The following is a 27,393-nucleotide window of genomic DNA, read 5'->3' on the forward strand; positions in this document are numbered from 1 at the left end:
ACTCTGAGGTACTGCGGCTCCTAGTTCCTCACTGCCTCAATTTTGAAATTCTCATTCTTCTGATAAATCCCTCCATGACCTTATCCCTCACTATTGCTATAATCTCTTTAAGTCCACTATTAGCTGAAAGCTCTCTTTAGCTGCCTAGTTCCCATGATCTGGTATTCTGTGCTTCTACTCTTGAAACTCAGACTCTTCCTTTAAGTCCAACCTTAAAACTCTCCTCTGTGATTCAAGTTTTGATCACCTTAGGTTCAGTTTTAATTTTCCCTTGCGTCTTCTGAAACAACTTGGGGCATTATGTTCCACAGTATAAGCATTACACAAGCTTTCGTTGTTCTGAAACATGGAATGGAAGATTGCCTTACTGGTTCATCATTTCTCAACAAATTGACATTTTGTAACAATTTTGCATGGCTATGAAGAAATTCCACTTTAAATAAAAGTACAATCTGATCAATGCATTTTTAGTTTTGAATATTTTATAAGACATATCCATTCAAAATGTATACTGTAAAATCCTGCTGAGTTGAATCCCAGAGGATCCACCCAAACACGTGCTAAGCAGAATGCATCTCTATGTAATCTGATATGGCCGCAACAAAGCCTATGTCAAAAACAAGAGATTCAAATGCTAAATGAAAACACAGTAATACAGTAAATTTGTAAAAAAAAACTTTATTCAATGTATTCATACTTTACAATGACTTCAACCTGTAAAACGAAGGAATATTTAATTGAAAAATGCCAGGAGTTAGTTGTGGAAAAACTCGATAATCATTTTCTGTTAAGGATGCTGTCTTCACAAATGTGTGGTACAATGCACTTGGTCATCAAAGCAGTCAAACATGTTTTTGGTGTTTTTGTGCTGCAGTGCAAAACTCCCAGAGCATCTCTTGCAGAACTGTTTCAAGATGCTCAGCTTGTGTTCCATAATGGTGGACAAACTCAACGGTGGAATCTCCCACTCCTTTGCAAGGTCTGCTTTCTGCTTCACAGTCAGAAAACAAGCTTGGACAAGTTTGGCTAATCCGGAGTTACCAAGGCAGGATTTCGGTTTATTATGGGCACTATTCTATTGGACTTGTTTTTCTGATGGCAGGAATGTTGATGCTTTGAGATAACTAGAAGTTTGTCATCTGAGTTTGACTCATCACAATTTCATTGTATATTCCCTTACTTCACTACTATGAAAAAATGAATGACAATGATACACTATCAATTTTTTCAACCCCTATTTCACTCTAACCTTTAATTCCAATTAATTTTTTTACTGTGTTTATTCAAAAAAAATAATCAAAATTAATTTTAAATTAAACAGTTAAAGATGGAAACTATATAATCCTAAAGGCAGTGAGCTCCAAATTGGACCAGCTTTCCAAGAAATTTATAATTATTGAGAAAACATTTTTGGCTTCATTAAAAAAAATACAATTACAAATCTGTTACTGAAATTTTTCAAAATAACTTGTTAATCTACTTTTATCATTAAATTGAAAAATCACAAATGCTGTGCAGCAAGTCGAAGATGATTTCAATGATATGGTTTTGCTGACAATCGCGGCCAACTCCAACTTCCTTCCCATGGTTTGGGATGGCAGTAGAATGTTCAAGTCAGTTACTGCCTTCTAACTTTCTGCTAGCCATCCATTCCACAAATGTAAACTTACATAATTAGATGACTACATTTTCTACCCTATGAGATAAGGTCTTACAACTCCATTCCATCTCTGAGGTAGAAACCTTCATCCTAATGATGATAGTTACATTTCTGCATTGATTTCTTTGGGCTAAATATTTTGCTTTCTAACTTTAACTACACACATGTAATTTTCCAACTCCTATCAATATCATTGGCTAGATTGAGGTAAGCAACTCAACCAGTTTTACAGATCAAGTTGGCTAAGAATTGCTTTGCAAAAGGAGAGGTTCTAGGATTGTTTATAAAGTTGGTCAATTTGAGTATGAAATCAGCTCAGAAATAGAAAATGGCATTCCCTTCAAGACAAGCCAGTAATTTAATGGGGTAATTACTTAGCATAATAAAACGCATCGATTTACACCAATGGTTCCCACTAACCAAATTCAACAACTAAGCCAGGTTACCAGGAAGAAAAGAAGGATATCACCAAGGTCAGCTACGTGCCAAGAGGGCAAGAAAAAAATAAAAAGTCAACTTAACTCAAGTCGCACCCCAGTGCCTAGTAGCTGGTTACAGAAGGACAAAGGCACAGAAGGTGGTGGGCTCCTTAACAGGCAGAACTATACCAAGGGATCAGGTGAGGGCAAGAATTAAACCCAAATTTAGTCAGGGTGAATTCCACACAATAAAATACATCTCAAAGGCTATGCTACATACTTAATAACAATTTTTTTGTTATTTATCTTAAAGCTGACAGGATATTTTCTTCAAAATCTTAATATAATAAAAAATAAGATCAAGAAACTGAGTAGAATAATAACTAACTATAGGAAAGTTTTTTGAGAAATCCTAAGGCGTTACCAAATCTCTCATGTTTAAATGCTCCAGTGTTTCAAAATAAGATATTTTTATTGATACAAGTGCCAATCAAATCCCCCATCTCCAAAAGCCCAGGACCAGACATGTGCCAGGTTTTAAGGATTTTGGGTCCTCAGCCTACATAAAATAAAAAATAAAATGGTTTTATTCAAATTGTCACCCAGGATAGCAGCTTTGAACGTACCCTGTTTCTCAGGTCTTCCTAGATTTTGGGACGCTGGAGAAGGGATCCAGTCGGTACCTGCACTTGTCAAATTGCAAGTCACCAGCATTTATTTACTGAAGTATGGAAAAGGTTGGCAGAGCAGTTTCACCAGAGTAATAATGTGCAATTTGACAGAGAAACTTAATGAAAACAAAATGAATTCCTATAATGAAATAGCACTAAGAACGAATAGTAGAGGTCAAGACTGAAAAAAATATATATCAGCTAAAAGAACTTCGATAGAGAATAACCTGACAATTAGTGAAATGAGTCAGGAGAGAATTAACTGTTCAAGTAAATAATTGCTGCTCTTGGCAAAGAGCATCAGAACTGCTACTAACAAGGAACAAGATGTGAATGTTGGATAAGAAACTATGTACGGGAAGAGTTAACATAACTTACTTAGCTACTGCGAGGAAAGTCTTAAGGGATAGTGTCCTATAATTATCTCTCTTCCCTCTCATTTAGATGACAGCCTATTCATTTGTAAGGGGAAACATAAATGAACAGGAAACATTTAGGTTTACTAAATTAGCCATCAACTGCCATACTGGCATTGCTAAATAGGATGCGAGCAAATTACTTATCTGCTGCTTCTTAAAAAAGGTAGAGTCAAACTTCGTAGTATAGGATATCACTAAGACTTTAAAAAGTTCGGAAAAGATGAGTCAAAACTCATGAACTTTCATCATTCATAGCAATTAAATGACTCGTTCATTCTCAAAGAAAATCTTAAAAGATACTACATACTCCTATTTATTTTTGATCCCCATAGAGCCTGAATCAGTGGCAACGCCAAAAGCAGTAATGAGTTTTGTCCAATCCATAAACCCTAGCCCTTCCTATCATCAGCTCTCTGCTCTTTCCAGTTGGATAATGCACAAAATAGAACAGTCTCTGCCCCAGAGACCTGCTTCAATACTGGGATCTGTTCAAACATTGCCAAACAGAAAATTGTTCCATCCGGAGAGAACATCGCTCGCTTCTTTTTCACAAATTTTGTGTATTCTTAACTCCCAAACAGACAACACAGGCTGAATCAACCCTACTGCAATTAGCTTTCTATTTACTCTTTGCTTCTCAGCAGTCCATTCCCATGGAAGCCTCAGGTCATTTGGGCATTTCTTGGAACCTAATGATGTCAGAATCAGGGAACACACTAACCTTCTTTCAGAATACTCCCCATCCCACTGTGGTCTTTAAGAGACATCACACAACAGAAAATGCAGGCTTTTCCCAGCACATGGGCCATCACAATTTGTTCACAAGTTTTAAAAAATAATTGAAGTTTTTTTTTAAGAAAAATAACCAAAGTTTAACAGTGGAAAAAAATGTAAAGAATCTACTGGTAATCATTAATTCCAGCAGTAAACACAACTAAAGCATAATTTAAAAGATTATCTACAGCTATCACTCTTCAAACTATCAATACAAGAGCTGCATTGACATTCAATGGTTACTGAATTATTCCTGTCACTCCACCTCACTCTGGACTGGGGTTCAGTAAAAAGGCAGATGTTAATTTTGTGAGGGTTCCACTTATACCAGCATCCTTCACCCTGCCACGAGCAATTTATTTTTCCGTGCTGCATTTTTCTTTCTTGCTATCCACGTTTCCCAGACAAACAGTCTATTGCTATGGAATTCATTTTGGAAATCCATACAAATATAAATTGCACAACATTGTAATTATTGGTACCAGATGAAATGTCATATCCTATCCTATTTTTCAAATAAAAACACATATCCAAAATGACTGGGAAACACTGAGAACTTTAACTTCAGCAGTAGTACGGGTTATCGAATAAAGTAAACACTGTGCAATCTCCTTCATGTGACTGCAGAATTTGTTCAGTGTATGGCAAAGTGCTGTTTGTGTGCTGTTATAGTTAGTCCTTTGTACAGTGTTCAATTAAGGAGAGCCAAAGGAATGTGACACGGGCTGTTCAGCGAAGACGGCTGTAGTTATTTCCATCTTTCTTCTGCAATTTATTATTTATTTTGCAACAAAACTTGAAACAAGGGGCTATTCATTATACTTTTAAGTTCCATCATAAACTTTAATAAAAATGCTGCGCTGCTGTCAAACAGCCTAAAGCGATGGGGTTAGGGAATATTTCCATATATAAGCAAGCAAGCTTTTCTAATTTGAACGTTTTCTTTTTAATTTTCCACATATTTTAGTAATTACCTTTGAGAAATGCGTAAACAAAAGCTTGTTCCAGAATCACTTGGTTTATTGGAAAGTCTAATCTCCTTTTGGGGCTGCATTTATAGATAAAGCAATTGCTCCGACATCGTACAATCCATCTGGCATGCCAAACTTTCAGAAAGTCAAGTGTATTTACTTAAAGAACATCTGGTCTTCTTACATAATGAACCATCGGTGAAAAGATCCAAGAGGAACTATGCTTGATCAACTATCAATCTAAGACAGAGTAAAGCAGATCTGTGATCAGAAGAGGTCCAAAAATTTGAGTCCTTATAAGTGGAGTCAAAAGTGCTCCTCTTAGCTGGAGGCTTCAAAAAAAATCTTCAAATCAAAATGCATAACAAGATTTGTGTGTGAAGAGTACAGTATCATTCAGTGGGTTTGTATCTGCAATTAAATCAGTGCAAGACAGCAATGAATTGATTCTATAAATAATCACAGTTTAATAATAGTGCATTATCTTCAGCAAAGGTCTGTCCAAGACACCATCGTTGGCAATAGAATCAAGTAAAGACCCACAATTACTCTGTTCCAGGCTACGGCAGTAAAAAGGAAGTTGAAAGGCACCATCGTGTTGAGTCTCCAAGCAGGACAGGCGCCAAGAGAGAAGTACCATGGATGGGATTTTCCAGCCACACTCGTCGCAAAACTGGAGAGTCCCACCTGAGGTCAGTGAATCTTTGCATGGTCTGCCCCCCACCACAACAAACTACAATTCCCGTGGCAGGCAGGACGGGAGAATTCCGGCCAATATCTCCAACGCCATGATTGCAAAAGTTAGTTAGTAGCATGAATGCTATACCCAATGATGCTAGTTTCATTGCATAATAGAATTATGTTAGCTGTGTAGATATTATGCAAGTGAATTGGTCATTAGGAAATAAATAAAATGAGTGAAACAGTTTGTTAATTTGTTATCATCCATTCAGGTCCAGAGGACAAGAGATCTGCCACACTGATAGCAATTTCAAACTATTCCCCTTACTATGAAATTAAACATTTTTCTCAATGAAATTTCCATTTTAGTTGTGGTAGACTAAGAAATCATGGAGCTTCCATACATTGCTTCAGGTTATTTTAACCCAGCAATTTTCTGGCTGAAAAATAAGAGTTGCTGTAGAGGCATCAAGAATGTGATTGGAGACAAACAGCAAGAAAATGGCCTTCTATGAATATAAAATCAAATGAATAAAATAATTACTTTAGCAAATGGCACTATTGTTTTGACCAAGTGATCTATGCAGTGAACAATAAGAAACCAATCACAAGGTTTCCTGGAGTCAAAGAAATAACAAATATATTACCCACAAATAGTAAAAGATGTGACGTTTCTCATTCACACACACACACACATCAGAAACAAGGAAAGTTAAAAGGATACACAACTAGAAGTTCTTTGCTTGTCTTGACAAGAGGTAACAAGTGGAGTGCTACAGGCTTCATCCTCAAGTCCCAATTATTTACAATCTATATTAATGATTTGGATGCAAGAACAGTAGATACTACAGCCAAATTTGCAGACAACACTAAAATAGGTGGTAAAATAGTTGTGATGATGAAATAAGAAATTTGCAAATGAATATGAACAGGTTAAGTGAATGGGGTAAAATTTGGCAGATGGAGTTTAATGTGGATAGGTATGAGATTATCCATTTTGGTAGGAAAAATACAAAGGCAAATTATTGTCTAAATGGAAGGAAGCTTCAAAGTGCTTCGGTGTAGAGGGATCTGGGTGTCCTTGTGCACGAATCGCAGAAAACTAGTGTGCAGGTGCAGCAGGTAATAAGGGAGACAAATAGAATCTTGGAATTCATTCCTAAAGGAATAGAACCTAAAACTTACAAAGTGTTGTTGCTACTGTACAAAGCATTAATCTCTCCCTCAATGTCAGCAAAACGAAGGAGATAGTCATCAACTTTAGGAAGCGCAGTGGAGGGCATGCCCCTGTCTACATCAAAGGGAATGAAGTAGAAATGGTCGAGAGCTTCAAGTTTTCAGGTGTCCAGATCACCAACAACCTGTCCTGGCCCCTCCAAGAGGATTCTATCTTTAAGAAAGCTCACCAACGCCTCTACTTTCTCAGGAGGCTAAGGAAATTCACCACGTCCGCTACGACTCTCACCAACTTTTACAGATGCGTCATAGAAAGCATCCTTTCCAGATGCATCACAGATTCATTGAGAAGGTGGCCCAGTCCACCAGACAAACCAGCCTTCCATTCACTGACTCTGTCTACACTTCCCACTGTCTCAGAAAAGCAGCCAGCACAATCAATTATTCCATGCATCCTGGACTTACTTTCTTCCACCTTCTTTCATTGGGAAAAAGATACAAAACTCTGAGATCACGTACCAACCAACTCAAAATCAGTTTTTTCCCTGCTGCCATCCATTTTTAATATAAGTTGAGCTTTCTCTACACCCTAGCTATCACAGTAGCATTACATCCTGCACTCTCATTTCCTTTCCTATGTATGGTATGCTTTGTCTCTATAGTGCTCAAGAAACAATACTTTTCACTGTATGCTAACATGTGATAATAAATCAAATCAAATACTCCTGCTCTTATTTTCTATTTTTCTCTGACCTTAAATTAGTCTACTCAATTTCATGATTTGAAGTAATGTATTTAGTGATACAAATGCTAGGCTGTTAGAAGTGGACATCAATTGATCATAGAATAAGGCAAATCTCTATTTCAGTTAAGGGAAGCTGCAGAATAAGGACAGAACTATAAAGAGGGAAAATTCTGTGGTTGTTAAGCTACATATTAGGATTTCATTATTGTTCATCGAAAGATCTTCTTTACAGTATACCAGCATAATCCTTTCTCATTTAAAAAAAACCTTTTCCAATTTGTATTCATTTTTCATTCTTTCATGAGACATGGGCATTGCCAGCAAGGTCTGCATTTGTTGACCATTCTTAAAATTACCTTGCAATGGTGGTGCTAACAGCTTTGCGAACCGCTCTATTCCACGTGCTGTACATACACTTGTAGTGCTGTTCGGGAGGAAGCCCCAGGGTTTTGATCCAACAACACTGAAGGAATAGCCACATAACTCCAAGCTAAGATGGTACATGACCTGGAGGGCAACATGCATGTGGTGGTCTGTGCCCTTGACCTTCCAGTTGTTAGAGGTCATGGCTTTGGAAATTGCTGTTAAAGTAGCCTTTGTGAGTTGCCCAAGGGCTTCTTTCAGATGGTATACACTGTTGCCACTGTGAGCAGTGGTGCAGGGAGTGGATGTTTGGGTTGGTGGATGAGGCCGGGGGAGGGGGAGCTGAACAAGCAGGTTGCTTTGTCCTGGATGAGGTGAATTTTTTTTTAATATTGTTGGAGCTGCACTCATTAAGTATGTGGAGAGTATTCCATCACATTCCTGACTTGTAGAGATTAGACAGTGAGTTGTTCACCTCAGAATTCACAGTCTTTGGCTGCATTTAAATATAAATATCTTCCATGCTAAACACCTGAAACTAATTTTTCATTCATCTTTTCACAGAATACAAAATATGCAGAATCACACAGCATTTTTTGATTTACTCTAGCATTCTGGATTTAAAACAAAAGTCTCAAAACTTACGAAAATTGATGTTCTTTTAGTTTGAATAGAACTATTCTCAGTTAAAAGAGCATTAAATGTTTTTAGTCATTTTAAGCCCAATCCTGCTCAAACCACAGAAGTGTGAAAAGTGAGATTAAGGGTTACTTACCAATTCAACAGTTATTAACAGAATTTTAATATGGTGAATTAGTTTAATCTGGCTAACACCCGGAGGAGAAAAATGGCTATGTCACAGATATTTTTATTTAACGAACTGGTTGGCGAATCACTCCCATATATTTTACAAAATATTTGGACAATAAATAAACTTTGTTAAAACAAGCAAATAAAGTAACAATGCACTAAAAGGAATCCTCTTCAAAAATATATATGTATTTAAATGTTTACAGGCTAGCTCACAGTAAAGATATTCTTCATGTAAACTTATGAGATCACTGAGTGCAGCAAAATCTTTACACAATGCATATTATCTTAACGGACCCGATTTTGCTATCAAAATAATGGTGATATTAATGGTGCCTGTGAATATTTATACATAAATAGGCCCAGACACTTCACGGAGAAGCCAAAGTCTTGTCAATTCAAGTGTGAATATTCTTTTAATGAAGTGATAAATCTTAATTGATGCCAATCAACCTCTCTGGCACAGAAAATTTAAAATTACCGGTGTGGAGTCTCATTCCTTCAGGCATTATTTGTTGTTGGAGATTTTATAAATGTAAAACATTCCTTTTTTTAAAAAGCTTTTTCTTTGTCTCTCACTGCAATTTGTCTTTCTTTTTCTTCCTTTACACTATTTGACATTGAGTTTGTGCAAATATATACACTTGCTACTCAATCCTTTGCTATTTCACAATCCTTCAATCTGATCATTAAAAGAGATACAGAGTTGCTTGAACTGTTTGATTAGTCCCCTGAAGCCGTTTCCATCACTTTGCTGTTCGCACTTTCAGCAACTTTGCCACCTTAAAACTTTTAAAACCTAAATATATAAAGACAAGAAAACTAATATAGACAGTTGTTAGATGCCATGCTACAGCAAAAACTGCAACAATGATTTCAGTCACATGGACTGCAGGAATTCAAGGCGGCAGCTCACCACCACCTTCTCAAGGGATGGGCAATAAATGCTAGCCAGCCAGCGATGCCCATGTCCCACAAATGAATAAAAAAATCAATTATTCCTTAAGCTATCCAATGTAGTACTGGGAATCCCAACTACTTATATTGCAACTGTCTCGTATCACACCATAAAAATCACTTCTTAATAACCAGATGGATTAATCAGCATGAGGACGTAAAAGGCAATACAAAATTCCTCCATTATCTCCTCCGAAAGCAATCTGCACAAAAGGTTGTAAAGAATAATTAGGTTAATTCAGCACAGTCACAGAGAAATGGCAGATTCAAAACCAAACTTGCTGAAGGCTTTGGAGGGTAATGTTGTTCTAATTGCAAATTGCATGGCTGATTAGAAACTATGCCAACAGTAAAAGACTTGTGAATGGTTTGAATCTACTACTATTCTAAGAAAGGGCAGAGAAATTCCTATTCATATTTAAATAATTCTTATCACAATGTTACCAATTCACAGAAGTACAAGTATTTACCTTTAAGATGCTTTGTGAACAAAAGGATCTAGGCAGTTATGGAATATGATAAACTCAAGCCAGCTAAGAATCCAACATTAGGCAAGACTACATTTGGGCTGGTGAATTTGCGTATAGATTTTGAGTTAAACATGAAGTTCTGAATGGGGTGGGGGGAATTAATTGTTTTCTTCTGAAAAAGCTGCTCACAGTGTACTGCATGAGTAGAACTATCTCTAAACTTAACCCAAAGGTTCCTGCTCAGGTACGGTATAGGCATAAGGAGGAACACTCAACAATTAGCTTATTAATCTCCTGCTTTGTGCTGGATTTCCCTAACATTTTAGTACCTACAGAAATACAGGAGCACTGGATAATTAACCCTATTCACAAATAGACCACTGACCTTCCCAAATAAATAACATTCCCTCTCATAAGGCAAGTTTGAAGTGATGGATGAAAACTTCACACTGCTATTTCCTCATGCAGGTATACTCTCTCTATTTTTTAATTTAGAAAAAAAAATCCAAACACAAAAAAAAAACGGGTTGGCCCAAAGAGAAAACAACCAGTCACTGTTCAAGCTTAAAATTAATTAGAGGGGAATATTACAAAAAGGCAAATGAATTAAAGCAACTTCTACAAAGGCAAAATATTACTGATGCTAGAAATCCAAAACAGCACTGGAAATACCACCTCCAAAGAGGGAAACAGAATTTGAGGTTCACATTGGTGACTTATTGTTAGAAACTTCCAGTTATACCAAGGAGAGATGATATTTCTGGATATTTGCAATGAGAACATAAACTTTATTCCCATGTCTTAACTACCCCTCAAATTAACTTTCTCTCCTGCACCTTCCACCGTTGGGAAAAAGATGCAAAAGTTTGATGTCATGTACCGACTGGCTCAAGAACAGCTTCTTCCCTGCTGCCGTCAGATTTTTGAACGGACCTACGTCGCATTAAGTTGATCTTTCTGTGCACCCTGGCTATGACTGTAACACTACATTCTGCACTCTCTCCTTTCCTTCCGTATGAACGATATGCTCTGTGTAGCATGCAAGAAACAATACTTTTCACTGTATGCTAATACATGTAACAATAATAAATCAAATCAAATTTTCTTGCACATTTTTTAATTAAATAAACAACTTGTGTGTTTTAGCAGGCAGAAGAGCAGATGTTCCACAGAGTAAGAGATTGAGGGGAATTAATTATCAAACTAGAAAGTGACAAGCAAAGAGAAAGATAGCTGGGAATGACTTCACCTTCCACCATCAAAACAGGATTGGGGGAGAAAGACTGCCAATCAGATCATTTACAACATGATTTAAAAGAGCCAGTTGTAGGCTTGCACACACGCACGTGTACACAAGCACACACATCTTTAATATATCTCTGTTATTCAAACCCAGGTTTTCATAATTAGTTTTCAAATATGCTTACCAGGCAGCTAGCCAAAAATAACTTTAGTTGAAACTGGATGGGTGATCACCCTAATTTCTTGTAAATTTTAAAATTAACTGAACCTGCTACTAAATTTCCAATATAACAAACTCTTTTTCTAAAAGTAATATCCAAGTCCAGACGATTTATCTGAATATATTTCATAACAAGAGGTTAACACACAATGCAAAAAAATCACTTAGGCTAACAAAGGGTATCTCAAACCGAAACAAATAGTTCAATAAACCATCTTTTTCCCCTAACAGTAGTTAACAACTAATTTTTGAATCAAACAGTGGATGAAATTTAATAACCAATCGTCCCTTTCTGGACATGAGTTCAGAGATAGGGGGAAATGTTTGATCAGGCGGATAGTGCAGGCTGGGGACCCTGATATCTTCTCACCTCCCATAATCAAGCTTAGGGCAGAAGGATGTCACAGACTTTCCACCCAGAGGCCAACTGAGGTCCTTAAAGAGCCATTTAATGGTCACTTGTGGGTCTCATTCTGCCACTCCTATTACTTAACCAGTGCATGTGAGGCAATAGCCCAGAACACCCTGTGGGGTTCACACACTAAGAATAATGAAATTGTGCAAAACTCACATCCACTGATATTCTTTCAGCTCTTAAAATAAATCAGAACATGCCAAAAAGAACTGTAAACTGGTAAATGTAACACCAATATCTTGCGCCAGTCACAGATGATCAAAGGTCCTTTGCAGATTTGGTGGATTGTAATCAAATAGCTTGTCATTAATGTTGAGAAACAACTATGCCCGCATGTGACAAATTAATTAGAATATTTTATTTGTTTTGATGGTTTTATTTCATTAATGAAAATCACAAAGGCAAAATTTAGTAACAGCAACATTTCATGCTTCAAGCTAACTAATCCACCACAAAGCTATTCTGCTGATTCACTTTGTATCTAAACTGCTTTTTTGCAAATAGATGTTTCAATTTTTGTTTAATTCATTTGTGGGACTTGGGCTTTGCTGGCTGGTCAGCATTTATTGCCCATCCCCACATAATAAATTATAATATTTGGATAAAGAAAACTCAACTTTTCATTGAAAAGCAGTGTTAAAATAATTTATTACTTACCGATAACAATATAATAACATTTCAAACGGACATAATCAGGAGCATCAACTTAATGCCATTTATAAGTGAACATAAGAACATAAGAAATAGGAGCAGGAGTAGGCCATCCAGCCCTTCGAGCCTGCCCCGCCATTTAAAAAGATCATGGTTGATCTGTCGTGTCTCAGTTCCACATTCCCGCCCTCTCCCCATAACCCTTAATCCCCTCGCTTATCAAAAACCCATCAACCCGCTTCTTAAAAATATTTAGCGAGGCAGCCTCCACCACCTCAACGGGCAGAGAATTCCAGAGATTCACCACCCTTTGAGTGAAGAAGTTCCTCCTCAACTCCGTTCTAAACCGCCCCCCCTTTATCTTGAGGCTGTGCCCCCTAGTCCTACTGTCCTTTCTGAGCGGGAAGAGTCTCTCCACCTCTATCCTATCCATCCCATTCATCATCTTATACGTCTCAATGAGATCTCCCCTCATTCTTCTAAACTCTGACGAGTACAAGCCTAGTTTATTCAGCCTCACCTCATAGCTCAACCCCCTCAACTCCGGTATCAGCCTAGTAAACCTCCTCTGCACTCCCTCCAAGGCCAAAATATCCTTGCATAAGTGCGGCGACCAAAGCTGCACACAGTACTCCAGCTGCGGCCTCACCAATGCCCTATACAGCTGCAGCAAGACCTCCCTACTTTTATATTCAATCCCCCTCGCTATGAAGGCCAGCATCCCATTCGCCTTCCTGACCACCTGCTGCACCTGCAGGCTGGGTTTTTGCGACTCATGCACAAGGACCCCAAGGTCCCTCTGCACCGTTGCCTGCTGCAGTTTTTCGCCCCATAAGTAATAGTCCTTCCTACCAAAGTGGACCACCTCGCACTTGCCAACATTAAATTCCATTTGCCATTTCCTGGCCCATTCGCCCAGCCTATCTAGATCCTTCTGCAGACTCTCCAAACCCTCCGTGCAATTTGCCGTTCCACCAATCTTGGTGTCATCAGCAAATTTCGACACCATACACTCGGTTCCCTCCTCCAGATCATCTATATAAATGGTAAATAGCTGAGGCCCCAGCACCGACCCCTGGGGCACTCCACTAGTCACCAACCGCCAATCCGAATAGCACCCATTAACCCCCACTCTCTGTCTCCTATTTGACAATCAATCCTTTATCCACGCTAACACCCTATGGCTAACTTTCATCAATTATTTAATTTGCAATTAATTATTTCATTTACAATAATGGAACAAAATAAGTTACATTTATACAGCATCACGCTGTTTCCAGTCTGTCAAAGTTCTTCACACACAATTGTGTACAGGTTACTGGGTGAGTAAACATGGTAATAATTTTACACCCAGCAAATTCTCAGAATCAGCAATGAGGCCAATGACTAGTTAATTTAACCATACAATATATAATCCCACTTGCTATTCTGACCATAACTAACCTGAACTTTGCTCATGAGATTGAAAACACACACACACACACACACACACACACACACACACACACACACACACACACACACACACACACACACGTGGTCATTGCGCACCATCAACTATTAGATACTGGATGCAGCTTTACTAATTAAAAGCAGTTTTAAAATACTTCCAATTCTGAAGGTAAGGAAAATCTGGGTGGGATTTTACAGCCTCGCTCAACCTGAGGCCGGAAAATCCTGCCCGACGTCAACGGACCTTCCCATTGTCCATCCTTCGCCCACTCCAATTTCCGTAGCGGGTGGGGCAGTAGAATTCTGACATATATCTTTTTTAAACTTCTTTCAGTTGGCAGTATAAATTGAAGAGAAATATAATGAACCAACACTTTGCTGCTAGGTTTGCAAAGGAGTGAACCATACCTTTTCAAAGTAAAGCCCACCAGCACAAAGATACTGGAGTCTATTAAAAGATCTGATATATGCTTAGCAGAGAACCCTCCTGCTGAAACAACCAACCAGAGGAAGCCAGGGAACTACAACGAATTAGGTCAGCAACATGTGACCAATTTCTGTTCTCTCTGTTGCAATTGTATAGGGTGTTGGTGACACCACATCTGGAGTATTGTGTCCAGTTTTGGTCTCCCTATTTGAGGAAGGAAATGGCGGCATTGGAGGTAGTTCAGAGGAGGTTCACTATTTTGATTCCGGGGACAAAAAGGTTGATGTATGAGAAGAGATTAAACAGTTTGAGTTTGTTCTCACTGGAGTTTAAAAGGATGTGAGGGGACCTAATCGAGGTATATAAAATACCAAAAGGGATTGATAAAGTAAATGTTTCCTCTTATGGGGCAATCCAAAACAAGAGGTCACAAGTATGGCTTGTGAGGTGGTAAATTTAAAACTGAGATGAGGAGGAACTACTTCATCACAGAGGGTGATGAACGTGTGGAACTCACTGCCCCATAGAGTGGAGGAGTCTGGATCATTGAATGGTTTCAAGAGGGAGCTGGATATATTTCTAAGAAGAGAAGGAAAGAGGGATATGGGGAACAGGTGGGGAGGGGGATATGAGACAGGGAGAGATTAGCCATGATCTGATTGAATGGCAGAGCAGGCTCGAAGGGCTGAATTTGCCTACTTCTGCTCCTAATTCCTACGTTCCATGGTGCTCCATTTATATTTTCCACCCCAGAACAGAAAAATTAGTGGTTGGCATACTTTCTCCAAAAGAGAAATAATTCTGGATTGTGTGGAATCAAGCCCCAGTTTAGAGAAAACTCTAGAAACTCAACAGGAATCCAGATACTAGGGTTGGGGTAATATATTCTGGACAGATCACTGGTACACAGGCTAAATTTTCAGAATGGCAAGCGCTTAGTGTCATTCTTCCAAGGCGTCAGCAGACAACGTGTCCGCGCTGGCTCCAACGGGTCTGCTGCTATTTCACTCTCTATTGGCAGAAGGCAGAAGGACTTCTTTCCTCACTTGGAAGGAAGTCCCACCTTGGACAGCCATAGGCCAGATTGTCAGCCAATCTCCAGCCCATCCAGGTGGAGTGCTGCAGTTGTCGGAAAAGATACTGCAGCACCATGCCTGAGGCTGAGGATGGAATTCTCCCATCTGGGACTAAGTCCAGAGGCACTGCTGTGAAAGCCAGTGGGATCCACGATGAAAGGGCAAAAATCACACAAATTTAAAAATCACATAAGCTGCAAGCTGAACCTCAAACACAGGAAAAGCCATGTGCAAATGACAGGTTTTGAGAATTGTAAGCCCAGATAAGGCCCAAGGACTTCTAACCGAATGATGTGCAGCTGCAATTCTTGTCTGCATTAGAACAAAGAACAATGGAAAGGGAAGTTCAAATACCACTGGTCAGAGATACAGCTATCATTTTTTGATGATATAACATGCAAAAGTTTAAATTGGACGTTATACCCTTACGTGTCCGTAATGTAACCATAACTATGATTGGATAGAATAACTCCTATTCTGTTATTGGTGTATGCTAATTACTTGTAATCAATACTGTGTCTTTAATTATCTTCGTATTTCTGATTTTTCACTTAATGCCCTGAATGGATATTCAGGGTCATGTAACTGGCTATAGTAAAGATCATCCTGAAACCACTCTTGTTACTTTGTTTGGCTACTTGAGGAAAACGATAGTTTTAAATACAACAAGAAAGCCATCATAACAGCCCCTAACGCACACCATATCTTGCAGCCCCAGCCTCATTAATTATGCAGCTGGGTGTTTTGCACTGTATTCAACAGTGTGACAAGCCTGATGGCGTGTTGTCTGCTATGGTACCCAGGTGCCATATTGAAAAGATGCCCAACATCACTGGTTCACTGTTGAAGAAAGAGGTTGGACCTCCTAAAATTGAAGATGCATCTCCAGGAATGTTCTGATGCTGGAAGATGGACCTCCTCAATGCTGCTGAATCTGGAAAGTCCACCTCTAGTTATACTCCTCACCCACTGTTGCGGTGTCCCAAGGTCCAGGGCTGTTGGCAACCTGTGTTTGGAACTTGGCACGCAAACCCAAGCATTGTTCAGCTGGGTCCTAACACCTGCATGTCACATCATTCCAGACATGTTTTGCACTGCTGTATTTTCCCATCGGTGTTACAGAGAATCAGCGGTGGGTGGAAGATTTTGATCAGGCCTTGACATGCAACCTATTATGAAATGCAGATCATGTCCACCTGCAGCAGGTTTCCCGATCCTCCAGTGAGACCAGCAGAACGTGCTGCGGAAATTCACAATTTTTGCACTCTCGCCAAATTTACCTACAGTCCCTACCATCAAACCATGGTAGGGCCATGAGAGAATTTCGTCCAAAGTCCAGGGAATCACAATGATGGTAAATACCAAGGTCCTGGGAAGGACAGGGTAGGGAATATTCTATAAGGTCACATGGCACTGATCTCACAGACAGAGGGTAGGTCTGGGGGTTCTAGTTAAAAGTCTTAGAGTCATAAAGTTAGAGAGGTTTACAGCATGGAAACAGGCCATTCGGCCCAACTTGTCCATGCCACCCTTTTTTTAAGCCCCTAAGCTAATCCCAATTGCCCGCTTTTGGCCCATATCCCTCTATACCCTTCTTACCCATGTAACTGTCTGAACGCTTTTTAAAAGACAAAACTGTACCTGCCTCTACTACTACCTCTGGTAGCTTGTTCCAGATACTCACCACCCTCTGTGTGAAAAAATTGCCCCTCTGGACACTTGTATCTCTCCCCCTCACCTTAAACCTAATGCACTCTAGTTTTAGACTCCCCTACCTTTGGGAAAAGACATTGACTACCTACCTTATCTATGCCCCTCATTATTTTATACACCTCTATAAGGTCACTCCTCAGCCTTCTACGCTCCAGAGAAAAAAGTCCCAGTCTATCCAGTGTCTCCTTATAACTCAAAACCATCAAGTCCCGGTAACATCATAGTAAATCTTTTCTGCACTCTTTCTATTTAATAAGATCCTTTCTACAATAGGGTTGGCCAGAATTGTACACAGTGTTCCAAGTGTAGTCTTACCGATGTCTTGTACAACTTCAACAAGACGTTCCGACTCCTGTATTCAACATTCTGACCAATGAAACCAAACATACCGAACATCATCTTCACCACTCTGTCCACCTGTGACTACACTTTCAAGGAGCTATGAACATGTACTCCTATATCTCTTTGTTCTGTACTCTCCCCAACGCCCTTACTTGGGGCTTGGGTAGACTTCCTGTCCAAAGCTTGTCTGTCCCCACCATAACCATGCTATTTTAACTCATCCCCACACACACCACCCTGAACCCAGCTGAGGAATAGTTCAGGGGGAGATACAGAGAGGAAGAGAGAGAGCAGAAAATCCTGTTTATGACCATTGGCATGATGATGGGTAAAGGCAAAGCCATTCTTTTGAGGGTGTGTTACTACAACAGTAAATTAACTTTGCACTACAGATGCAAATATTGTCATTTATTACCAAGTGATGAAACTTGTATGACTTGGAAAAAAGCAGACTTAGGTAGGATCGAAATCTAGAAAATTCACTATTGCTAACCTTGCTGAAACAATTTTGAATTATCTTTTTAAACACTCCAGGTGTTTTGCACGAAGATGGGATAAAATGCAAACCTCTTACAACAACAGACTATTTACAAATGGTAAACTGTACTGATCCTGACTAAAAGCAAGGCATCCGTCTTGCTCATCAATAAATCTGAAGACTCAGAAATGCACTGGTTGTGTGAAAATGCCTTGGAATTAAATTACGTAGCTGCAAATATGATTTGCAAGACTAATTTCTCAGAAGCAATTTCTTCCTTTTCTTGAGCAAAGTAGCAAAGTCATTACATACACAAATTGGAAACTGATGAGCTCACTTCAAACTAAGACAATAGATTCATCCCTTTGGCAACGTGCTCCAATTTGTCTTTATTTTTTACACCTCCGAATATGAAGGGAGAGACACTTTTTTATTCAAAGAATGAGCACGCTGCTGGCTGGGCAAGCATTTATTGCCCATCCCCAAGGGCATTTAAGAGTCAATCATATCACTGTGGATCCAGACTCACATGTAGGCCAGACCAGGTAAGGATGGCTGATTTCCGTCCCTAAAGGACGTTAGTGAACAAGATAGGTTTTTACAAAAATCAACAATGATTTCCTGGTCATCGTTAGACTCTTAATTCCAGGTTTTTATTGAATTTGAGTTTCACTGTCTGTTATGGTGGGATTCGAATCCGGGACCCCAGTAATTATCCTGGGTCTCCGAATTACTAGCCCAGTCACAACACCACTGTGCCATTTCTCCTTCACTGAAAGGAGAAAGGTTTCTTCAGTAACCTAGGATAACCAAAGTGGATAGGTAACTTTTCAGGAACATTTAATTTTTTTTTTCAGGCATGAGATCTGGCTAGAGTTTAGATCGAGTATACTTCTCTTCAGAGAAAATGTACACTTTCAAAAGCAAATATACTATCCTCGAGTACAAAACTTCTACAATGCCCCTAGTGGAAATCATCATTGATCGTACTCCTAATATTCATTTCCAGCATTGTCACTCACCGCTAATAGCTCCCAGCAACACAGAATACTTGCTTATATCAGAACTGGGGAATGAGTTTCACAGGTGCAATTACTCAAATTAAAAATTCCAACCCATGGTGCAGGATGGTCAAAACCCAAAACCTCAATGTAGGTTTTTCAAGTTGTGCAAGGTTGTGTCAAGGTTTTCAAGTTTTGGGGCCACTGCTGTTTGTAATTTTTATAAACGATCTGGATGAGGGTATAGTTGGGTGGATCAGTAAATTTGCTGATGCCACCAAAGTCAGAGGAGTGGTAGATAGTGAAGAGGAGTGTCATAGTTTACAGAGAGACTTGGACAAGTTGCAGAGCTGGGCCGAGAGGTGGCAGATGGAGTTTAATGCGGAAAAGTGTGAGGTAATTCACTTTGGCAGGAATAACAGATGTGTAGAGTATAGGGCTAACGGTAGGACTCTGAATAGTGTTGATGAACAGAGGGATCTAGGTGTATGTGTACATAGATCCCTGAAAGTTGGGAATCAAGTAGATAAGGTTGTTAGGAAGGCATACGGTGTCTTGGCGTTTATTGGTAGGGGGACTGAATTTAGGAGCCGCAACGTCATGTTGCAACTGTACAAAACTCTGGTGCGTCCGCACTTGGAGTATTGTGTGCAGTTCTGGTCCCCACATTATAGGAAGGATGTGGAGGCTTTGGAGAGGGTGCAGAGGAGGTTTACCAGGATGTTGCCTGGTATGGAGGGAAGGTCCTATGAGGAGAGACTGAGGGATTTGAGGTTGTTTTCGTTAGAAAGAAGGCGGCTAAGAGGGGACCTTATTGAAACATACAAGATGATTAGAGGTTTAGATAGGGTGGACAGTGATAGCCTTTTTCCTCGGATGTAGAAAGCTAGCACAAAGGGGCATAGCTTTAAATTAAGGGGTGGTAGTTATAGGACAGATGTCAGAGGTAGGTTCTTTACCCAGAGGGTGGTGAGGGATTGGAATGCCCTGCCTGCTGCAGTTGTAAATGCGCCTAGTTTGGGGGCATTTAAGAGATCCGTGGATAGGTTTATGGATGGAAAGGGATTGGTTTAGGTTAGAGGGTCATTGCTTTTTTTAATTGGTCGGCGCAACATCATGGGCCGAAGGGCCTGTTCTGCGCTGTAATGTTCTATGCACACTCTGATTACTTTGTACCGAATTCAATGTTAATATATTCTGCTAAAGATGAAGGGCTACTGTTTCAACCTCTGGTATTTCTTCCATTGTGTTGTAGAAGGCAATGATTTGTAGTCCCAACTTACACTTTTGCCATAAGACAGCAGTCAGGCTTCACTGAGGGTAGATCAGCCACGCAGGTCATAAATAAGACAGGTCTGATACAACTACAAAATGGTATTTCTCTGTTGTAATGTGTGGCAAAGAACTGAAGACGATCATATAAATGATTCTTTTCCAACTAAGTTAGGCAAAGCCAGGATGACTAGCTTTTTTTTTCTTAGAAGGGACAGATAGCTCTATAAATTTCATGTAGATGTATGTATCTTGCCCATGGCATACACTGAAAGTAATTGAGGAAATGCCGTAACATATAGGAGGCATTTTCTAAGGTAGGAATTAGCAGATCAATATGAGGAGATATCAATGAAACATTAATGAAACAGATGGAAAGGAACAGTGTAACCACCGTTAGTTGGATTTCTATAAAAAGGGACAGCAACCATGCAAGTATACAGGAAGGTACTTCCCCCCCCATTTTAAATTGTTGCATGCATTCTAAACCCAAGCAAGATCCTGGGAATAGAAAGCCTGATGATTTGAAACAGTATCAGTGCAACATTGAAAAACCAGAAAACAACAGAAAATAAACATCAACTGATAAATACCTGTATTGTGATAATAAGGACCAAAGAACTTTTATCTCCTTTTAAGTAAAGCTGTGATATAGTTTAGTAGAAAAATAATCTGTTGCAGCTGCAGACTAAAATTAACAAACAGGTTTTCAAAATACAAGGGTAGGTTTGTATGTTTAAATATAGTGATTCAGTATGTCTGATTGCTAAAACTCCAACATAGCATAACAACAACTTTGATGGATGTTTTAAAGCCCTACATCGCTAACATTCATCTCAAACGATGATATTACTCACCAAATATCTCCCCACCACTTGCATACTCCGTCACCAAATAAATCATCCTTTCTGTCTCCATAACCTGTAGCACAAGGACATAGTATCAGATAAGGGAAACATTCTAATAGACCAAATTTATTGCCAAGTTTTGAAAATATTGGCTAATCATAGTCATTAAACATATAATACTCAAACAGAATTGGAAAAATGTTTATAAATGAAAAATAAATCATAAGAATATGTGGAAAGAGCAAGGGAATGGAACTAATTGGACTGTCTTAAAGCCAGTGCAAACATGATGGCACATGACATGCATTGGCAGCTGGGATCAAGTGAATCCCTTGAAGAGTATAGGGGGTGCAGGAGTAGAGTTAAGAGACAAATCAGAGGGGCAAAAAGGGAATGTGAGATTGTTTTGGCAGATAAGACAAGGGAGAATCCAAAGAGCTTCTACAAATACATAAAGAACAAAAGAGTAACAAAGGAGAGAGTAGGGCCTCTTACGGATCAACAAGTCATCTGTGTGCGGATCCACAAAAGATGGGTGAGATCCTAAATGAATATTTCTCATCAGTATTTATTATTGAGAAAAGCACGGATGTTAGGAAACTTAGGGAAATAAACAGTGATGTCTTGAGGAGTGTACATATTACAGAGGAGGTGGTGCTGGAAGTCTTAAAGCGCACCAAGGTAGATAAATTCCCAGGACCTGATGAAGTGTATCCCCCGACATTGTGGGAGGCTAGGGAGGACATTGCAGGTCCCCTAGCAGAGACATTTGAATCATCGATAATCATGGGTGAGATGCCTGAAGATTGGAGAGTGGCAAATGTTGTGCCCTTATTTAAAAAGGGCTGCAGGGAAAAGCCTGGGAAGTAAAGATCAGTGAGCCTCACATCTGTGGTGGGTACGTTGTTGAAAGATATTTTGAGACACAGGATCTACAGGCATTTAGAGATTCAAGGACTGATTAGGGACAGTCAGCGTGGCTTTGTGAGTGGAAAATCATGTCTCAAAAATTTGATTGAGTTATTTGAAGGGATAACCAAGAAGGTAAAGGGCAGCGCAGCTGATGTTGTCTACATGGACTCTAGCAAGGCCTTTGACAAGGTACTGCACGGTAGGTTGTTGCATAAGGTTAAATCTCGTGGGATCTGGCGGGGGGGGCGGGAGGGAGAGATATCTAAAGGAATACAAAATTGGCTTCTTGACAGAGGGTGGCTGTAGAGGGCTGTTTTTCAAACTGGAGGTCTGTGACCAATGGTGTGCCTCAGAGATCAGTGCTGGGTCCACTGTTACTTGTCATTTATATTAATAATTTGGATGAGAATATAGGAATCATGGTTAGTAAGTTTGCAGCTGACACCAAGATTGGTGGCTTAGTGAACAGTGAAAGAAGTTATCTCTGATTGCAACAGGATCTTGATCAATTGGGTCAGTGGGATGACGAATGGCAGATGGAATTTAATTTAGCCAAATGCAAGGTACGTATTTTGGTAGTTTGAATCAGGGCAGGACTTACTCAGTTAATGGAGGACACTGGGGAGAGTTACAAAACAAAGAGATCTAGGGGTACATGTTCATAGCTCCTTGAAAGTGGGATCACAGGTGGACAGAGTGGTGAAGAAGGCATTCAGCGTGCTTGGTTTCATTGGTCAGAACACTGAATACAGGACCTGGGACGTCTTGATGAAGTTGTACAAGGCATTGGTACGGCCACACTTGGAATACTGTGTGCAGTTCTGATCATCCTATTATAGAAAGGATATTATTAACTAGAAAGAGCGCAGAAAAGATTTACGAGGATGCTACCGGGACTTGATGGTTTGAGTTATGAGAAGCTGGATAGACTGGGACACTTTTCCTCTAGACCGTAGGAGGCTGAGGGGTGACCTTACAGAGATCTATAAAATAATGAGGGACATAGAAAAGGTAGATAGTCAATATCTTTTCCCAAAGGTAGTGGAGTCTAAAGCTAGAGGGCATAGGTTTAAGGTGAAGGGGAGAGATGCAAGTGTCCAGAGAAGCAAATTTTTCACACAGAAGGTGGTGAGTGTCTGGAACAAGCTGCTATAGGTAGTAGTAAAGGCTGGTACAATTTTGTCTTTTAAAAAGCATTTAGATAGTTATACGGATAAGGCGGGTATAGAGGGATATGGGCCAAATGTGGGCAGTTGGAATTAGCTTATGGGTTTATAAAAAGGGTGACATGGACAAGTTGGGCCGAAGGGCCTGTTTCCATGCTGTAAACCTCTATGACTATGAGCAGAATAGCCTCCTTCTGTACAATGCCATGATTCAATGGTATAAGGAAAAAAAGGAAAGAAAATGGAGAGAGAAAAGAAAGACAACTTTATATTGCACCTTCCATGACCAAATGATGTTCCAATCTACTTTAAAGCTAACGAAATACTTCTAATGTGTAGTTACTGTTTAACACATGGCAGCCATTTTGCACAACAAACTCCCACAAACAGCAATGTGATAATAACCAGATCATCTCTTTTAGTGATAGTGATAGAGAGATAAATATTGACAATCACTCGGGGATACCTTCCCTACGCTGCTTTGAAATAGTGCCATGGAATCTTTACATCCAGCTGAGAGGGCTGACGTGGTTGAATGTTGCATTCAAATGACAACATCTCCTGCAGTGTGGCACTTCCACAATACTGCACCAAAATGTCAGCCTTGATTTTTGTCCCAGAGTGGGGTTTAAATTTTCAACTTTCTGATTCAGAGGTAAGAGGTCTACCGATTGATCCGCAGCTGGCAGATTCTGCAAAGAAACTTGCCTCCAGATATCACATCAACAAATTGATTTCCTATGTTCGCAGACAAAAAGCAAATAAAAATTTGGTTCTCTCTTCACCTCTCATTATCTACCACTCACAAATTGTGCATGTTTCACTTTTTCCTTTCTGTCTTCAACCTTCCTCTTTATTCATGGCTGAGATAAATTTATACTGATGTCTTTATATATCCATCTATGTTTGTACCCCACCCATGCCTCTCACATCAGGTAAATATGCCTGTTTCCTCACCTATATGCCTTCTCCTCTGTGCACAGATTGCAACTTATGCTTTACTCTATATTGTGTCAGTATCACTTTCCATGTCACATTCTTTTTGTCTGTTTTTCTTTCAATATAATCAGCCAAACTATGTGCCTGCACCATCTTTCGTACTCTGTTCTCTTTTTTCCTTTCTTTAACCTATCAATTTGCTTTTTTCTTCCTTTCTCATGTCCACAGGGAACATTAAGTAAAATAGAAGCATTTTTCTGTTATATAATGAAGTAGATGCCAAACACTACAAATTTATTAATTCACATCCACTTCAATCTAAAGGCAAGGGATGGCATAGTAGTTAGCTCTGCTGCCTCACAGCAATAGCAAACAGGTTCAATTCCTGGCCTGAGTCAATGTGCAGACTCCACACAGACATTCTCCCTGTGTCTGTGTGTGTTTCCTCCCACAATCTGAAACACATGCTAGTTAGATGCATTGGCCACACTAAAAATTCTATCTTAGTGTACCTGAACAGGTGCCAGAGTGTGGCGACCAGGGGATTTTCACAGTAACTTCATTGCAGTGTTAATGTAAGCCTACTTGTGACACTAATTAATAAGCCCTAGTCAAAAACTTCAGTCAATGTTCATTTTATTATATGCTCTGTACCTTGAATTTTTAAAAGAAACACAGAAGATCAAGAATGGATAAGGTAGGAACTGAAGATAACAGTCAGCAAATAAACAGCAGTTAATGGCAGAAATCACTTTAATAGTGATTCATACAAAACGTTGCAACTCAATCTTTTTGCAAGCGACTGACACAGCTTACAAAATCTGACATCTGGTGCACAGACCATTGCCTGTGGTTTGGAACATCAGCAGACAAGTGTTCTCATTCTACAATTCCCCAGCCACCAATTCATAGGAAATAGTAAAAAACTACTGTGACAAGTGGCATACTTTCAAATGATCCCTATTATTATTTTACTCAAAAGACATAATAAATAAAACTTCACAGGTGACACTATATTCATTGTTCTTTCAGAAATGCAAAAGGCAGAAATATTACAGGCACTAGGCAATTATGAAGCTTCGAGCACAACTGAAAGAACAATAAAAATCTTACCATGGCACAGCACAATATTTGAGTTTGAGGGTATTACTAGACAGCCAATTTTTAAAAGTGTACCAGAACTCTTTCTGTCACATGAATTACTGTCTGTTTTCTTATATGCAGTTCATGGAAATTAAAACTCTCTTGAGAGCAAGTTATAAGGCAATTATGTATTCATAGTTAAAACTGTTCAGAAAATTAGACGTGAAAAGGTGATAGTCACCTGAACACCATCCTGCAGCACTCAAGTTAAGGATTTGAAGGAAATTAGTTTAATTTTCTTCATCTGACTGGAACATGACACTTTAGTCACAAGGTAGTAAAAATCCAAAAAACTGTCTAACTTCAACTGGCATTCCAGGTGGTATTCCTTGAATTTTACTAAAACTATAGTAGAATTTGTTCCATAAACTGCATAATGCATAAACTGTTCTGGTTACTAAAATGGTATAAACACTCTTTCCTGTTCGGGAATTATTCACTGGTACTCTTGTTATCACTAACAGCCATTTTTATGCTTAATATGACAGGAAAGTTCTTTTTTAAATTGGCAGCACAGTGGCACAGTGGTTAGCACTGAGGCCTCACATCACCAGGGACCCAGATTCAATTCCAGTCTTGGGTGACTGTCTTATATGGTACAGACTCGAAGGGCTGAATGGCCTCCTTCTGCATTGTAGAGATTTCATGGATTCTGTGTCAGGTTAAGGATTCGAAAAAAATTAGTTTAATTTTCTTCACCTGACTGGAATATAACATTTTAGTCATAAGGTAATAAAAACACAAAAATTGACTAACTTCAAATAGCATTACAGGTTATTCCTTGGATTTTACTAAAACTATAGTAGAATCTGTTCCATCAAACTATAATGCATAAACTGTTCTGGTTACTAAAATGGTACAAAAAGGAAGACTTGTAAGAAATGGCAAAAACTAAAGTTCTTTTACACTCAAAGAAATAAAGGACCATTGTTATTATTTCAAACAGAAAATTTGAGAAATACTCATGGGTCAGGAAGCACCTGTGGGGAGAGTAACAGAGTGAGCGTTTCAGTGACCTTTTAGCAGAACTCACAGCATTTGCAGTACTTTTCTTGTGTAAAAGGATTCTTAATGGTGGCGCTTCTCAGCTATAAAGTTAAATACTACTTCAACAAGCAATGTCATTAATTTCCTTTATAAGGAGGAACACCTCCATAAAATCAGAGAGATAATGTGCCTGATATTCTGCTCTACTGGTGGAAAACATGAAGTGAAAATCAATCCTTATAAAAGGTATAAGCCTCTCACCTGATACAACCTAATAATATGGGGGTGCCGGAGCATTTTCATGATTTGAACTTCTCTGAAGATCTTCTTCAGGTTTTCTTCCTCGAGTTGTGTTTTATCGACTATCTTAATAGCAACCTGAAAGGCAGAAAAATCTGAAAATTAGAAAACTTAAAAGATTCTATCCTAATTTTTACAGATGATCCAACGAGTATTTTTAATACATCTTTAATACATCAAAAGCTGCAGCTGGTTATAACATTATTGGTTTAGTGTTGCCAAATCTTCAATAATTTTCTCCATTGTCCTCAGCCAGCACACTCATCTGACCAGTTTTTCCTCTGGCCACGTATGTCTGGTTAAGTCACAGGCACTTTCACAATTTTATGGCTATAGACATCTCAAAGCTGGTACCAACAGATCTGTCACTTTTACCAACAAAAGAAAATGAAGCAGATTACAAAAGGATTAGGGCAAATTGGTAAAGCAGAATAACCAGAAAGTGCCAGAAGTACTTGGCAGTTTCGGCAGGGAGAAAAACAAGGCTAACATTTCAGGTCAATAAATTCTTCATTAAAGCTTAGATCTGGTTGAAATTTTGACAAGTAAAATGCAGGGGAAAAGGAAAAAGAGAAAGGGGCAAGCAAAAGGTGGCTTACAGGAGATTAAATGGCAATAACAAAATCATTGCCAAGAACTGCTCTCCCAAAAAATGGAAGCAGAAAGTGAAAAAAATGTCCAACCAAAAGATAG

At 39.1% G+C, this 27,393-nt stretch overlaps 1 protein-coding gene across 5 annotated transcripts in view; it reads right to left on the reverse strand.

Annotated features, from left to right (window-relative positions):
* Positions 1-27,393, reverse strand: part of sik3 (SIK family kinase 3) — a 281,489-nt gene that overhangs the window by 115,837 nt on the left and 138,259 nt on the right. For all 5 annotated transcript variants that reach the window (XM_080214519.1, XM_080214520.1, XM_080214518.1 and 2 more), the window contains exons 2-3: positions 26,662-26,778; positions 21,263-21,326 (exon numbers count right to left, since the gene is read on the reverse strand). In XM_080214519.1, coding sequence (XP_080070645.1) covers positions 21,263-21,326; positions 26,662-26,778 — 181 coding nt within the window. The remainder of the gene's footprint in view (positions 1-21,262; positions 21,327-26,661; positions 26,779-27,393) is intronic.

Source organism: Carcharhinus amblyrhynchos, chromosome 29 (assembly GCF_965287045.1).
Source record: "Carcharhinus amblyrhynchos chromosome 29, sCarAmb.v2.hapA, whole genome shotgun sequence".
NCBI classification, from domain to species: domain Eukaryota; kingdom Metazoa; phylum Chordata; class Chondrichthyes; order Carcharhiniformes; family Carcharhinidae; genus Carcharhinus; species Carcharhinus amblyrhynchos.